Source organism: Pleurodeles waltl, chromosome 4_1, assembly GCF_031143425.1.
Source record: "Pleurodeles waltl isolate 20211129_DDA chromosome 4_1, aPleWal1.hap1.20221129, whole genome shotgun sequence".
NCBI lineage: Eukaryota > Metazoa > Chordata > Amphibia > Caudata > Salamandridae > Pleurodeles > Pleurodeles waltl.
In genome coordinates this window covers 998,589,119-998,606,688 of record NC_090442.1, presented here as the reverse complement: position 1 = coordinate 998,606,688, position 17,570 = coordinate 998,589,119, and the positions used below count along the sequence as shown (strand labels likewise).

The 17,570-nt window shown below is 49.9% G+C and overlaps 1 protein-coding gene across 1 annotated transcript in view; it reads right to left on the bottom strand.

Annotated features, from left to right (window-relative positions):
- The window catches only part of COG5 (component of oligomeric golgi complex 5), a 1,306,288-nt gene that overhangs the window by 102,431 nt on the left and 1,186,287 nt on the right, over positions 1-17,570 (bottom strand). The window contains exon 20 of the mRNA XM_069229832.1: positions 12,300-12,376. Coding sequence (XP_069085933.1) covers positions 12,300-12,376 — 77 coding nt within the window. The remainder of the gene's footprint in view (positions 1-12,299; positions 12,377-17,570) is intronic.

Genomic DNA, 17,570 nt, shown 5'->3' with positions numbered 1-17,570 from the left:
GCCCGCCGTCTCAAGAACCGCTCCGCTGGGCCCCGCCGTCTCAAGAACCGCTGAACTGGGCCCTTCAAGGCAAGGAGCGCTGAACTGGGCCCCGCCGTCTCAAGAACCGCTGAACTGGGCCCTTCAAGGCAAGGAGCGCTGAACTGGGCCCCGCCGTCTCAAGAACCGCTGAACTGGGCCCCGCCGTCTCATGAACCGCTCCGCTGGGCCCCGCCGTCTCAAGAACCGCTGAACTGGGCCCTTCAAGGCAAGGAGCGCTGAACTGGGCCCCGCCGTCTCATGAACCGCTCCGCTGGGCCCCGCCGTCTCAAGAACCGCTGAACTGGGCCCTTCAAGGGAAGGAGCGCTGAACTGGGCCCCGCCGTCTCAAGAACCGCTGAACTGGGCCCCGCCGTCTCAAGAACCGCTGAACTGGGCCCTTCAAGGCAAGGAGTGCTGAACTAGGCCCCGCCGTCTCAAGAACCGCTGAACTGGGCCCCGCCGTCTCAAGAACCGCTCCGCTGGGCCCCGCCATCTCAAGAACCGCTGAACTGGGCCCTTCAAGGCAAGGAGCGCTGAACTGGGCCCCGCCGTCTCAAGAACCGCTGAACTGGGCCCTTCAAGGCAAGGAGCGCTGAACTGGGCCCGCCGTCTCAAGAACCGCTGAACTGGGCCCCGCCGTCTCATGAACCGCTCCGCTGGGCCCCGCCGTCTCAAGAACCGCTGAACTGGGCCCTTCAAGGCAAGGAGCGCTGAACTGGGCCCCGCCGTCTCCAGAACCGCTGAACTGGGCCCCGCCGTCTCAAGCACCGCTCCGCTGGGCCCCGCCGTCTCAAGAACCGCTGAACTGGGCCCTTCAAGGCAAGGAGCGCTGAACTGGGCCCCGCCGTCTCAAGAACCGCTGAACTGGGCCCTTCAAGGCAAGGAGCGCTGAACTGGGCCCGCCGTCTCAAGAACCGCTGAACTGGGCCCTTCAAGGCAAGGAGCGCTGAACTGGGCCCCGCCGTCTCAAGAACCGCTGAACTGGGCCCTGCCGTCTCATGAACCGCTCCGCTGGGCCCCGCCGTCTCAAGAACCGCTGAACTGGGCCCTTCAAGGCAAGGAGCGCTGAACTGGGCCCCGCCGTCTCCAGAACCGCTGAACTGGGCCCCGCCGTCTCAAGCACCGCTCCGCTGGGCCCCGCCGTCTCAAGAACCGCTGAACTGGGCCCTTCAAGGCAAGGAGCGCTGAACTGGGCCCCGCCGTCTCAAGAACCGCTGAACTGGGCCCCGCCGTCTCATGAACCGCTCCGCTGGGCCCCGCCGTCTCAAGAACCGCTGAACTGGGCCCTTCAAGGCAAGGAGCGCTGAACTGGGCCCCGCCGTCTCAAGAACCGCTGAACTGGGCCCCGCCGTCTCATGAACCGCTCCGCTGGGCCCCGCCGTCTCAAGAACCGCTGAACTGGGCCCTTCAAGGCAAGGAGCGCTGAACTGGGCCCCGCCGTCTCCAGAACCGCTGAACTGGGCCCCGCCGTCTCAAGCACCGCTCCGCTGGGCCCCGCCGTCTCAAGAACCGCTGAACTGGGCCCTTCAAGGCAAGGAGCGCTGAACTGGGCCCCGCCGTCTCAAGAACCGCTGAACTGGGCCCCGCCGTCTCATGAACCGCTCCGCTGGGCCCCGCCGTCTCAAGAACCGCTGAACTGGGCCCTTCAAGGCAAGGAGCGCTGAACTGGGCCCCGCCGTCTCAAGAACCGCTGAACTGGGCCCCGCCGTCTCATAAACCGCTCCGCTGGGCCCCGCCGTCTCAAGAACCGCTGAACTGGGCCCTTCAAGGCAAGAACCGCTGGCCCTTTGGCAGACGTGGCAGGGCAGGATCTATCTCGGGCAGGGCTGCAGGATGTCCTCTGGCCAACTTGCCTCCTCCAGTGGCAGTGGGGTCTGTTATGGACTGTATGGACCGTGGCTTTGCACTCCCCAGGATGGCCCAGTGGGCAGGCCACCCACTGTATGGACTGTTTGGACCGTGGCTTTGCTCTCCCCAGGATGGCCCAGTGGGCAGGCCACCCACTGTATGGACTGTATGGACTGTGGCTTTGCTCTCCCCAGGATGGCCCAGTGGGCAGGCCACCCACTGTATGGACTGTTTGGACTGTGGCTTTGCTCTCCCCAGGATGGCCCAGTGGGCAGGCCACCCACTGTATGGACTGTTTGGACAGTGGCTTTGCTCTCCCCAGGATGGCCCAGTGGGCAGGCCACCCACTGTATGGACTGTATGGACAGTGGCTTTGCACTCCCCAGGATGGCCCAGTGGGCAGGCCACCCACTGTATGGACTGTATGGACTGTGGCTTTGCACTCCCCAGAATGGCCCAGTGGGCAGGCCACCCACTGTATGGACTGTTTGGACTGTGGCTTTGCTCTCCCCAGGATGGCCCAGTGGGCAGGCCACCCACTGTATGGACTGTTTGGACAGTGGCTTTGCTCTCCCCAGGATGGCCCAGTGGGCAGGCCACCCACTGTATGGACTGTATGGACAGTGGCTTTGCACTCCCCAGGATGGCCCAGTGGGCAGGCCACCCACTGTATGGACTGTATGGACTGTGGCTTTGCACTCCCCAGAATGGCCCAGTGGGCAGGCCACCCACTGTATGGACTGTATGGACTGTGGCTTTGCACTCCCCAGAATGGCCCAGTGGGCAGGCCACCCACTGTATGGACTGTTTGGACTGTGGCTTAGCACTCCCCAGGATGGCCCAGTGGTCATGGAGTCCCCTCGTGGATCTGGCGTCGTGTACTCAAGTGGCTGAGGTGCCCCCCCTTCCCTTCCCCCTGAGGTGCCTGTCCTATTTTCTTTCTGATGCCCCTGCAGTGTTCTCTCCGTGGAGTTCTTGTCGTGGGACTGGGCCTTGCCCCTTTGCACAGGACCCCTGTGATCCACGGACAGTGGTTGGACTACATTTAGTAGCTGTGTATATTTTGTACATAGTTTATTTATTTATTGGGATTACTGGTGTACATATTTCAATATATCTGCCCGTTTATGATCTCTTATTTTGGTCTTTGCATTATTTCGGAGGGGGGTGGTTTGTGGGTTGTGACAGTGATCTGTGGGAATGCATTGATGTGTGTGTTGTAGTGGGTGTGGGTGGGTGGGTGGGTGTGTGTGTGCCGGTAATCTTTTCCCTCCCCTGTGTCGTAGATGCAGTACTCACCGATGTCTTCCGCGCCGCCGGGCGTGCTCCTGGTATATGAGCAGGTATAGGAGTGTGGGGATGACCTGCCGGAATCTCGCGTGGAGTGCGTAGAGGTGAGCGTTTTCCCGTTCGTAGTCTGTTTCCGCCGTGTTCTTATTGGCGGTGCTCCCGCCCCGGAAAAGGTGGCGGATTGGTGGGTCGTGATAGGGTGGGCGGTACATTGTCTGCCGCCTGGCTGTTGGCGGGGACCGCCGCGCTGTTTGTTTGTACCGCCGTGGCGGGCGGAGTGTTAATACGGCGGGCTGTGTTGGCGGTTCCCGCCAGGGTCAGAATTGCATATTTTAGACCGCCGGCCTGTTGGCGGCTTGGCCGCCGCTTTATCACCGACCGCCAGGGTCAGAATGAGGGCCTAAATTTCTAAAATGTAAATATTTTATTGACTTTTTCCTAAAAACTTAAGCCAAGTCAACAGTTGTTTCACAACTTGCGAAATTCAACTTCGCTTCTTCTTGGCAAGTAGTCTGGTTTTAGGGCAATAGAAAAAATATTTTTAGGATCTTATTAGTTCCTTAAAGTATTCCGTCTCCTAATTAGAAAAAGATTAACCTCAGTTTATGATTGAACAGGTGAGTATTAATTAACAAGTTACTTACCCTAGCCACAGATTCCTTGCCTTAGAATAATTTCCAGGCATCAGGCATCAGGCATCAGACTAGATCTGGACATTTTTGAGCAGCATCTCTTTGTGCAGCTAGGTGGCATATTCGTCTCTGTGTCTGCGGGGTCTGTGCTGGACGTCATGTATGGGGTACCTATACAAGCGCCACCCAGGTGCGCTGAGGTCAGTTACTTTTGCTGTCTGTCACGCCAGGATCGTTGAGCCATGAGGAAGACGGACCACTGGTGTGAAAAACTAAGGCCCTGTGAAGGGTGTCCCTTACACTGCAATCAGCTTACAGAGTGAGGAGGATTGGTAAGGAATTTGCAGCTAGACAGTCTCTACCAGATAAGGCATTACAGAACGTTAGTAACTTGTTCATCTGGTAGACACTTTTAGCAGCAGATTCTTTACCTAACAAAAGATATCCAAGCAATGCCTCCCTGGAGGTGGGTCTGCAAACCCAACTTAAACCAGAAAGTACTGCAGGACTGAATAGGCGAAGTGCCCGTCATGAGGGACCTGACTGTGCACACAGTAGTGTCTGGTAAAAGTGTGTTAAGATGCCCACATTGTTGCCTTACAGGTTTCCCGGAAAGGGACTCCTCGGGCAAATGCAGTGGTGGCAGCCTTAGCTCTGGTGGAATGAGAACGAAAACCCTCAAGGGGTTGCTTTTTGCCCAATGCACAGCAAATCTTGATGCAGAGCACTATTCATCTTGAGATGGTCACACCCAGCCTTCACTTCCTTAGCTCTTATGTACACCATGAAGAGTTGATCACTGGAACTGTTTTGTGTGATCACGGCAGAACGACAACACTCTTTTTGGATCCAGACAGTGGAGTCTCTTTGGAGGGTTGAGGTGGAGCAAAGAAGGTAGACAGGGTGATGTTCTGGCTTAAGTGGAAGAGAGTTACAATCTTCAGAAGTAAGGAGGCATGTGTCCAGACCACAAGCTTTTCTGGGTTGAAGGTGGTGAAGGAAGCGTGTGCCGAAAACGCCTGCAAATAGCTGACCCGCTTGGTGGATGTTATGTCCTCTAGAAAAGCAGTTTTGACGGTTAATAGCCTCAGAGGGTAATTGTGCAAATGTGCAAAAGGTGCCCACATCAATAAGGTGAGGACCAGATTTAGATCCTCCTGGGGCATAAAAAATAGCCTGGGGGGGAAACGTCCTGCAAACCTTTAAGAAACCTAGCCACAACAGGTGAGTTAAATAAAGAAGGTTGGTGCAGCAACTGAAAAAAGGTTGAAGTGGCTGATAAATAACCTTTATCTGTGCCCAGAGCAGAGCCTTGCTGGGCCAATGATAGAGGAGCCACAAGAATCTTAGGAAGAGGTGCAGAAAGAAGGTTTATGTTGTGGGAATCACACCATGTCACAAACTTATCCCAACTGCAGGCATATACCAACTTGGTGGAGGGACAACTCACTGCCAGAATAACATCACAGACTTCTGGAGGAAGGTAGGAAGCGGTCAAGTGTTGCTGCACAAGCTCCACAATGAAGGTGGTGGGTGTGCAAGTTGGAGTGCAGAACCCTCCCCTGTTGCTGGGATAGAAGATCCTCTCAAAAAGGGAGCCTGATTGGAGTACCAATGGTCATTTTCAACAGCTCAGGATACCAGACTCTGTGCCCACTCCGGAACCACAAGAATTGCTTGGGCCCATTCATTCCTGATCTTGAGAACTCTGGGTAGAAGTGGTATTGCTGGAAAGGAGTACTGGGGGCCAGAGCTCCACTCAAGACAAAAATCGTCTCTGCTTGAGTGTCGCACCTTGGAATCTTTAGAGTGCAAAACTGTGGACATTGGCGGTGGTGAACAGATCTAACCAAGCCTCTCCCCAATGCTGAAAGAGGCCTTGCACCACCTTTACATGGACATGCCATTTGTGATCCACTAGGCATCCTTGGCTGAGTTTGCCTGCCCTAGCATTCAGAAATCCCACCAGGGGTTGAATCACCAGATAAACGCTCTGGACAGAGGAACTCCAGCCATGCCCAGAGCCGCAGAGCCTCTTGACAAACGGTCCATGACGCCCCTCGCCCTGTTTGTTGCTGTACCACATGGCGGCGATGTTGTCCATGAACACAGGCACCAGCCTTCCCGTGATCGAAGGAAGAAAGACTTTCAATGCCAAGTGAATCATCCGAAGCTCTAACAGGCTGATGTGGTGTTTGGATTCTGCCACAGACCAGAGTCCTCTGTTCTCCACCTCTCCTATATGGCCGCCCCATCCCAGAAGCGATGCATCTGTCACCACAGTCATCTCTGGTTGGGGAAGGGAGAGGGGGTCTGCTACTGACCCGATCGCGGTTTGTCAGCTTCCACTGCAGGTCTTTGGCAGTTCCCTTAGCGACCTGCACCATATCAGAGAGATTCCCCCGATGCTGGGCCCATTGAGACTGAAGATCCCACTACAGAGCTGGGCATGAGTTACCAGCAAGATCCATGAGGCCAAACAACCTCAGGGTCATTCTCACTAAAATCCAGGATAGAGGCTGAAACATTGGTATTATAGCCTGAGTATCCTGGACTCGCTGCTCATGAGGATAGGCCTGAAACTGCACTGTATCCAGAACGCTCTGATGAAAAGGAACATCTGACAGGGTGTTACATGTGACTTTGGCATGTTGATAGTGAACCCCAGTGAGTGCAGAAGGTTCACTGTAGTCTGAAAGTGGGAGATGACTGCTTGGGGCAAGCCCGACTTAAACAGCCAACTGCAGAGGTAGGGAAATATAGGAACCCCTGACCTCTGCAGATGAGCTGCAACCACCTCCATCACTTTCATGAACACCTGAGGGGCACTGCTAAGGCCGAAGGGGAGCACACCAAACTGAAAGTGCTTATGGTCCACCATGAACTGCAGGTACCATCTGTGGGCAGACAGGACGGGGATGTAGAAATATGTGTCATGCAATTCCAATGCTTCCATCCAGTCTCCAGGGCAGACAGAACTTCCACGAGCATTGTGAATTTCTCCTTTTTCAGGAAAAGATTGAGAATTTGGAAGTCTAGAATAGGACAAGGGCCTCCAGTCTTTTTTGGCACCAGAATGTAGCAGGAATAACAATTACTACATACTTCTGTTACCAGCGCACTCTCTATGGCTCCCTTAGCTAGGAGAGCTGGCACTTCCTGTTGGAGCAAGGAAAGGTGGTTCTCCATCAACCAGTCATAAGTGGGTGGCATGGGTGAAAGGGTAGTCATAAAGTGGAGGGATTGGAACCTTTGGACGATTTGCAAAAGCCCAATGGTCCGATGTTGATGACTGCCAGTTGTGTAGGTGATAATGTATCCAGCACTCCACTGGATGCCCATGATGGTCGGACAGCAATCTAAAGGAGTTTGGAGGCTGTGGCTGCGCGGGTGGTGGTGGACTGGTCTGACCTCTGACTACCTGTCCCATATGGTCTATGGGACCCTTGTCCCACAAAAGGCTGGGGAGCCTGTTGGCTGTGGAGGCTGAGAGGATATGACTAAAGTTAGGGTGGAAGGTGAACTGGGAATGACTAGGGGCCATAGACAAGCTCAAATACCTGGCCATAGCTCTGCTATCCTCAAAGTGCGTCAGGGCTGAGTGTGCCTTACCTCCAAAAAGATGAGAGCTATCAAAGGGCCTGTCCATAAGCGACACTTGGGCAGTCCCTAAAAAGCCAGTGGTTCTCAGCCAGGCATGATGCCGCAAGGCCACTGACGATTAAATTACTCTACCCAGTGAGGATGCCATGTCCAGTCCACATTGTATGATGAATTTTGCTGCATCTCTCATGTCAGCCATAGCTTGGGAGAGTATGGCTTGGGCCTCCTCAGAGATCACGGGCGGCACTTGCACAACCAAATTCTAGATTTATGGGAATATCAACCCAAAAGGCATGCAGTGTTTATCAACTGCAGTGCAAGGCTGGCGGAAGAGAACATTCTCTTGTCAAAGGTATCCACCCTCTTGGAGGCCCTATCCAGTGCAGTGGGAAGGAACACGCTGGGGTTGATCTCAGAGGTGGAGGTTTGAACCACCAAGCTCTCTGGGGTGGGTGCTGGCTAAGGACACTGGGGTATCCTGGAGCAGGGCAATGGTAGCTAGAAATTGTCCTATGCAAAGGAGCACCTGTGCAAAACCTGAGCCAGGCCCTGAGCAGGACATGGAAAAGGCTTCAATAAAGGGGAGTGAATGTTCAAAAGGGGCAACTCTTGGCTGAAGAAGGTTACTCAAGATGTTCGTCTTGACTGCCACTGTGGGTTGCAGAAGCTCCAAAACCTCAGCCGCCCTAAGCACCACCATAGCGAGAGGGAGAGACCAGGCCATTGTCAGGTGAAGTATCTAACCTACTGGCCTTCATAGCTCCTCATACCAGTTGTCCTCATTCTCATCTAGGGGATGCTGGTATCCACAAGGGTCCTCAGACCTTTCCCTTCCTGTCAAAGTCAAAAGGCATTGTCTGTTATCAGGACAGCATGATCCCTGTCGGCATGAGAACCGGGGAGGAGTGTGAGGGATCAGGCCCTCAAAGCCTTTGGATGCACGGCGTATCAGTCTTGCAGGTCTTGGAGTCGTAGTCCATCTCCAAGCACCATAAACAAATCAACTGTGGATCTGTCACAGACGTGTCTGTGACAGGCACCACATGGTTTGAAACCATCTAGTTTCTTAAGGGTCAGTCTGTCAAACTAAGAGAGAAAAACTCTCAAAAAAGATATGGTAAAAAGTCAAGAAAAAAGCCAGTCAAAAAATGACAGGGCATCTCTGACTGTATCAGTGCTATCTGCCATGGGAAGGAAAGAACTAATGTCAGCTTGTTGGGGTGGCACTTGTATAGGTAATGCACATGTCACTAGTGGCCCCAACGCTGCTAAGCTGAAGGATGCCACCTTCCGGCATGCCAGGGTGCTGTTCAAACACCTCATGATCCAGTTTGATGCCTGGGGATTATTCTAAAATAAGGAATCTGCAGCTTGAAGTCTCAGATTTTACATTTTGAATGGTATGTACCAGGTTTGATACGCAGCATGGTAACTGCACTTCATCAGTATTCTTGGAGCAGAATATTGTTACGAATTTGTATGCTGCTGGTCCGATGGCAACGGGCCAGGAGGGTCTGGTAGAATTTGCATCACTTTACTTCTTCCTTTACACCAGGCATGAGTTCCCTCATCATCTGCACTGACTGATTTCATACAAGATTTGCCAATCTTTGAAACTTTTACCCAACCAGAGAGCCCAGCTGAACAGAAAAATTACCAAACAGGATTTGGTGGAGACAATTTAAGCTTCAAAGAGGGAAATCACCAGGTCCAGATGGTTCTTCTATTGAATTCTTTAGGCTCACAGCTTCGCATTGCATCCCTCCAATCAAAGCAATACCTGACAAGGTGCGGGAAAGTGGAGTCCTGCTATACGATCTCCAAATGACAGAAATTGAAATGATTTACAAACCTGAGGCCACCCTGGAAGTATGTGCATCTTACTGTACTACATCCCTTACTGACGTAGAGGTGAGGCTGATCACAAAGGCCCTGATAAATCGCTTGCTGACATTAGTCAGCTCACTAATCCATAGGGACCAATGTGGATTTATGCTAAGATTATCCACTCAGATTATCCACTCAGCATATCATGCGCAGGCTTCATAATTTTCTGGCCAACAGAATACAATGCCCCTTAGCACTCCTTATGGTAGGCTTCCTAAGGCCTTTAATTCAGTGGCTTTGGATGACTAATTCGCAATTCTTCAGCGGGTAATTCCGGGCTTACATTTATATGTTATGTCCACTTCCTATACATGGATCAGAGAGACAGAGTTCATCTCAGTTCTTAGATGTTCACAGAGTTTCACATGGGAAGGGGAGCAAGACACGATGTCCCCTGTCACTGCTACCTTTTGTCGCTGCCACTGTGCCCCTTGCAGAGTGACTCCGCATTGATGCTTTAGTAAAAGGGTTTCAGATGATGGAAGGAGTCTTGGACAGAGTCTCGCTATTTGTGGAGGACCTCTTAATATTCTTAAGTGAACCACGCAAGTCGGAGGAGCTAGTCCTTCAGATTTTGCATATCATTGTCAAGTTCACTGGCCTCGCTCTCAATTTAGCCAAGTCAGCAGTCTATCCAGTTATATCAGGCTTGGAGGTCCTGAGCTTAGCTTTCTCACTGGTGTTGTCACAGGACGGCTTTAAATTAAATGTCTTTTAGTGCGCACAACTGATGAGGAAGGTAGGGCCTGGAAATGGAACATGTTGGCTCAGATCTCCAAACTGCAGGCAGATTTTTTTCTTTCTGGTCTCCTCTTCTCTTGTCCCTCAAGGTTAGGGCTGCCACCTTTAAGATGGTATCCCTCCAACGGCTCCTTTACTAACTGCAACATTATCCTTTTAAGATTTCTCAGAATTTCTTTAGTCAAGCACGGTTGCCAATTAGGTGGTTGCTGTGGGGTGGCAGAGCACCGAGAATAGCCATAGATAAATGTTACATATTGCTGTATTATGGGGGCCTTGGCGTCGCTGACATATAACAGGACTACACTACACTTTGAGATTGACTAATGGCTTCACTCTCCTACATCAGACCCCACTTTTGCCACAGAGAGATATGCCATGGGGGACATACACTTCTTTCATTACCTATATGGGGCCGCATCCCATGATCACTCTCCTCTGCGACAAGGCAGGTCTTGGATCTCTGACCCACTACGTCCAGGGATCAGGGCTGGCATGCGCAACTTACAAAGGAGACCCCACTCTGAGTGGAAGCCATGCTGGTAGATGTGACATACCTAAAGGGATTTCAAGGATGGGACCAGATTGGAATTTCTACATTTGGAGATATTACTGAGGGGATCCATATGGTTTTCTTTGAGCAACTGCAGCTCAGGTGACTTTTTCCACACCATAACATTACTGGAGCAGACTGCTGCCAATACAGGGTGTTGGGCTTCTTGATAAACTCTGAACCTAAACTCATGCTACTGCACTTTACAAAAGCCCTCCATTCTAATAGATATTAAATGGCTCACCTCCACATTAGGGTCTTGGTAGCTAAGAGAGACATAGCAAGGGTAGGATAGGGAAATGCATCGCACCCTTCTCTTGAGAGTTTGCTAAAGAACTAGACCATGTATGCTCCTTGAACTGCTGGTTTATGAATTCAGTGGCTGCTCAAACAAGCACTCCAAGATTTGATCTGACTGGCAAGAATAAAGGGTCTTTCATGTCGGGAGGGGAAAACTCCACTTCGCAAGGGAAGTGGGTGATATTCTTGTTGAATGAGATATCATCATAACTGTAAACTAATTAACCGACGATGCTGTTCATCTACGTACTGCCAGCTTGCAGATTTCTTTTCTGTGCAAAGGAGTAGGAGGGGGTTCACAGAGGGAGGCCCAGCTGCTGCTCGCAGAAGCAGCATTAGACTTGCATGGAGCGCCCTGGCTGGGCACTCCCAGGCAAACTGGGAGCCTGTGCCTAGTCTCTCCAGCCCGGCAACACAGTGCCGGGTCGGAGAGAGCACAGTGCGCATGTGTGTTTGGCCGTCCCGAGACAGCCGGCCAAACATACAGGCGCACTGAGGGAAGAGTGCTTCGTCCCTGTCACCCCCTATGGCCCACCCCTCTAACAATAAAACAATAATAAACAAAGTTGATTATTGTTTTATTGTTAAAAGGTTTGCAGCAGCTGCTGCTCGCCGCTACACCGTGGAGCAGTCTGTATGTTATGTCTGAAAACCCAATAATACTATATTAGAAAGAAAGCTATACCTGAATTTTTAAACACAATTGCTCAAAATTCCCAAAACGTTATATAGGCAATGTAAACAAACTGAAAGAGCTGACATTAATTGTGTAACAAAATGTCTTAGTCGTCTTTAGAACATTTTACCTAACTAAATAAACCAATTAAATATTCCAAATACCATTACAATATTTTCTCAATCACAGACAACTCATAAATGCAACGAAACCTATAATTTACCAAACGTTGTAATGGTTTGTTTTCACCATATAAAATTAACATAGGCCAGACACGCCTGATTTGAAAAACAAGGTTTTCACTTTGTCTAAGCCTATTTTAAGTGTTTTTCTTGGTTTTACAGCCCTGGGGCTATATTATGCAAAGGGGACACCTTCATATATCAGGCTCAACTTTCCCCGCTAAAACCAGCCTTAAAATTGCATTAAGCCTTTTAAAAAAAAAAAAACACAAAAGGGCCAAAATATGTCTACTGCATGAATATTTTTAAGTCAATGTAATTTTTGTGACACACGCCGTGTATGTTTGTAATATGCACCCTGAATAATTGTCCTAAGGAATGTACTCCTTAGGACAATTACACTAGCACTGTAAATGTGTGAAAAACGTTCCCTGATCTCTCATTCATAAAAGATCAGCATTTTTAAAATTTGACTTTCAAGGTCCAGCGTGTCAAAAATATGCAGACACATTTAATCCATAAGGTTTGGCTTCTGCATTAGAATGTAAATAGGAAACGGAGCTCACCTGAACGACCTCAGCAGTCTGTAAGGCTTCCCTAGGTCAGATACACGCCTGCAGAGAGGAGCCACTGCCAGTTCCATCTGAAAAAACATAAATCATTTCCATTGACGTTCAAATATTGTAGAAAAAAACAGAAAAGCTTGCTATGGTTATTTGGCAATTGTGAAGCCGTGTGCATTTTGCAAATGTAAAGCCATTTAACTGTTACATGCAAATTTCACCTGAAACATGTCTGTGCTTAAACTGCAATAACCAGAAAACTAGGCCTTGATCTCTGAGATGTGTTTAACCAGATATGCTTGGTCAGTGATGGAGATATAAAGTGGAATATCTACAACGTCAAATAAATAATTGTGAGCAGGTATTTCGAGCAAAAAATTAAATCGAGGAAAACCTGTACAATCGGAATCTTACATAGGCACCGAGAAAGATAGTAGTGGGGACTCCAAATGTGTGATGAATGCCCGGTTGAAAAGAATGAGGGCGCACTAATTCTGCCTTTTAATTCCCATTGTGTAGCTGGACCTGGAAAGGGAAGCTTAATTGGCCTCAGGCGTGTTGGCCCAGCATCCAACAACCATGGGGTTTAGGACAACATAGCAGATCACAGGAGCGAAATGGGTTAGAAAGGATACGTCATCATGTACAACTTGTTTCACCATTCTCATCATGAACGTGTGGCACCTTTTCCCTAGGGGTAAAAAGTTGAAAGCAACTTCCCGTTTCCTGGATCTAGGTTTTTTATTGGCTAAACGCCTTATAACCCGAAAATGGCGGTCCCCTGAATTGCCGACATGCGAAGCATGGGTACAGTCACTAACTATATGGGCGAGAGCGGAATGCGCTGCTCTTCGACGAGAAGACGTGTTGAGGTTGTGTAAATACCCTCTTGCGTCACAATGGGAGCTAATGTTGATGGACCTCTGTAATCTGCTGATATCTGCGCTCCTCAGCTCCGATCCCCCTCCTGCGGGAGGTGGATGTCCGTAACGTAAAGTACTCCACATGACATGCCACATTGCTGTATGCGAGTGTAGATCAGATGGACACACCTCTCAAGATACAGATCAATGCGCCGAATAAAGAAAACATGAAATGCCTGTGTGGGAATAGATATCTTATTAGTAAATGGAGTACCATGAGAGGGTAATAGTAACAACTGTTATCTTCAGCACTTAGAAATGGCACCAGAGCGGCATGAAGTACAATACAAAGAAAAAGTTATTACATTTGGGAGTAGGTGATGAATGCTGAAGGTCACAAATGGGACAACATGCTCCCCAGAGGTCACGGGCCTAAGAAGTACCTTGTGTTTGAAATCAGCAGCCTAAGCCTAGGAATATTCTGCAAAAACCCGGAACAAACAAACACAAATGATGTGCAGAATGTGTAACCAATCAAACATTCACCCCAGTCACAGATCTGGGTTTAATCCATCAATTCTTTTGCCCACCATGCCACCCCAGTTTGGGCTCAGCGATATAAAAATCAGTCTTGACCATGTTCCCCATGGGAACAGTCCAGCCGGAACTGCCAGGCTAGGCTCTCCCTGGACCGGAAACAAGCACCCTGGGACCGGTTTTAGGGTATCACCCTTCATCAGCCAGGCTAGCTTGAATCCAGTGGCACAGTGAGCCTACGACCAAGTCTGGGCATACCCGGAGCACTTAGGGCGACAAAAGCAACAAACACAAATGATGGACAGTTGCAGAACCAATCAAACATTCACCCCAGTCACAGATCTGGGTTTAATCCATCAATTATTTTCCTCACCATACCACCCTAGTTTGGTCCCAGCCATATGCAAATCAATCTTCATCAAACTTCTAACACAAGGTATTGGTGCGAGACTTAAACCTTTTTTTATTTTAAAAAATTCTTTAAAAATCAGTGACGTCATTGCTAAAGCATGCTTGTGTTGAAATAAAGCACAACTAAAGTCACTGGTGAGTTCTAAAGTTATAGATACTCATGAACATAGAGAATGCATGATGTCAGCATTACCTTTATCTAGGACTGTCTCTTGATAGACTCATCACTTAGTAATCCTAATATCCCTTTTCTAATTCTTGATCAGCTAGCCGTAACATTGATGGCCTACAGCAGTGGTTCTTAACTTTATGACTTCTGTGGACCACCACTGAATATTACTGGAATCGGGGGACCCACTCTGAGAGGTTATTGGAAGCTCGGGACCCTCCCCTAATTAATATCTATGATTTGAGTGTTAAAACAATACACAAAAATATAAAAACAAGTATATACCAGACATGCTTAAATATTGAAATATCTGATAGAGACTTGTAGTTGTAGATTCCTTCCCATAGAATTTTCCCCCAGGAGTCAGACTGAATCCAGAGATTTTTCTTTGAGCAATACCCTTGCGCGTCATTAGGTGGCGTTGGTCGACTCTGCAGGTGTTGTTGGGGTCATAGTCGCCGTGATGACATCGGGAGTAGTACATAGATGCATCCTCAGCACAGTGATGTCAGTTTCTTTTCACGCCTTTCCACGCCAAAGCACAGAGCCGAGAAGGACATTGAAATTATTGAAATTTGTGCGCCTGAGCTAAGTCCCTGAATGGGGAACCCTGTCCCTAGAAATCAGTTTTCAAGTCGGGAGAATGGGTAGGTTGGTAAGGAATCTGCAACTAGAATATGTCTCTACCACATATATCGTTAGCAAGGTAAGTAACTTGTACATCTGATAGAGACTTCTAGTTGCAGATTCCGTACCTTAAAATAGATATCCAAGCAATGCTATGCTCGGAGGTGGGCTGCAAACCAGGATCATACTGCCAGACCGAATGACCAAAGTAGCCGTCCCGACAGACCTGACTTTCCAGGTAGTAATGTTTCGCAAGCTTGTGCAGGGATGCCCACGGAGCTGCCTGGCAGATATCCAGGACAGGAATTCCACGTGCTAACGCAGTGGAAGCAGCAGTTGCTCTGGTGGAATAAGCGCGCAAGCCCTCACGGGGTTGCTTCTTGGCCAAAGCGTAGCACATCTTGATGCAAAGAAGAACCAATCGAGAGATGGTATGTTTTTGCACCGCCTTCCCTTTCTTCGCATCCACATGCCTGACAAAGTGTTGATCGTCCACCCAGAAATCTTTAGTATGATTAAGATAGAACGCCAATGCTCTTTTTGGGTCCAGACAGTGGAATCTCTCCTCCTCATGGGAAGGATGTGAGGGTGTATAAAAAGTAGGCAAGTGATGGATTGGCCCACATGAAAAGGCGTAACAACCTTTGCAAGGAAGGAAGCCTTAATGCGCAACACCTCTTTGTCAGGGTGCACAGACAAGAATGGAGGCTTGGAAGAAAGAGCTTAAAGCTCACTCACTCTGCGAGCAGAAGTGATGGCAACAAGAAAGACAGTCTTGAAAGTGAGGAGCCGTGAAGGGCAATTGTGCATCGGCTCAAAGGGAGTACACACAAAGTAAGTAAGGACAAGATTATGGTCCCACTGAGGCATGATATATGGAGTGGGAGGAAACAAATGGGTGAGACCTTTAAGGAATCTATTGACAGTAGGAGATTTAAATAGTTAGGGCTGATCAGGTAGCCTAAGAGAGGCCAAAATAGCAGATAAATACCCTTTGAGGGTGCCCAAAGCAGAGCCCTGCTGGGCTAAAGAAAGAATGAACAAAAGAACCTCAGATAGCAGAGCAGAGAGGGGATCAACAGATTTGTTGGTAAACCATGCCACAAATGTATGCCAACGACAGGCGTATACCGTTTTGGTGGAGGGAGGCCTGGCTGCCAAGATAACATCGCAGACTTCGGGCAGAAGATCAAAAGTTGTCAACTGCTGCTGCTCAGTCTCCACGCATGAAGGTGGAGATCGGACAGGTTCGGGTGGAGAACCGTACCCTATTGCTGCAACAGAAGATCTGCCCGAAGAGGCAGTCTGAGTGGAGGATCGGTGGCCATGCTCAATAGCTCTGGATACCATACTCTTCGTGCCCAGGCCAGAGCCACCAAGATGACTTGGGCCCGATCGTTCCTGATCTTCTTGAGAACTCTGGGCAGAAGTGGTATAGGCGGAAAAACGTAAATTAGGCCGGAGTTCAACTTGAGACAAAAAGTGTCTCCAAGCAAGTGCGCCTTGGAAACTCCAACGTGCAAAACAGCTGGCATGGAGCATTCCCTGCGGAGGCGAACAGATCTAACCAAGGCTCTTCCCACTGCTGAAAGAGACCTTGAGCCACCTCCCGATGGAGACGCCATTCGTGATCGGCTGTGCATCGACGGCTGAGTTCGTCCGCTCTGGCGTTGAGAGAACCCACCAAATGTTGAACCACCAGGGTAATGCCCTGATGTTCCAGCCTTGTCCAGAGGGATAGTGCCCCCTGACAAAGGGTCCAGGACCCTACCCCGCCCTGTTTGTTGCAGTACCACATAGCGGTAGTATTGTCCGTGAACACCTGCACTAGTTTCCCTTTGAGAGAGGGAAGAAATGCTTTCAACGCAAGCCTGACCGCCCGGAGCTCCAGAAGATTGAATGGAGCCCACACTCCGCCAGAAACCAGAGGCCTCTGATCTTCGCCTCTCCCATGTGGCTGCCCCAACCCAGAAGAGGCGCATCTGTCACTATGGATAGATCTGGCTGGGGAAGGGAGAGGGATCTGCCGGGGACCCAATGCGGATTTGAAAGCCACCACTGCAGGTCTTTCACAGTCCCCTCCAAGATAGAGAGATTCCCCTGATCCTGCGCCCACTGGAACTTCAAGTCCCACTGCAGAGCCGGCATATGTCATCTGGTATGTGTCACTAGCAGGATGCAGGAGGCCATGAGCCCAGCAGCCTCAGAGTCAGTCGAAACCCAAGACAGAGGCTGAAGATCGCAATCATAGCCTGAATATCTTGGACTCGCTATTCAGGAAGATAAGCCCGAAATTGCACTGTGTTCAGAACAGCTCTGATGAAAGGGAGCGTCTAAGAGGGAGTCAGGTATGACTTTGACACATTGATAGTGGACCCCAGTGTGTGCAGGAGGCACGCCGTAGTCTGAAGGTGGTAGACAACTTTATGGGGTGAGTCCGCCTTCAACAGCCAGTCGTCGAGGTAGAGGAAGACTGAGACCCCTAACCTGCGCAGATGAGCTGCAACCACCACCATCACTTTTCTGAACATCCGAGAGGCGCTGGTAAGTCCGAAGGGGAGCACAGTAAACTGATAGTTCTCATGACATACCACGAATCGCAGGTAAAGTCTGTGGGCAGGCAGGATGGGAATGTGGAAATAAGCATCCTTCAAGTCCAACGCTACC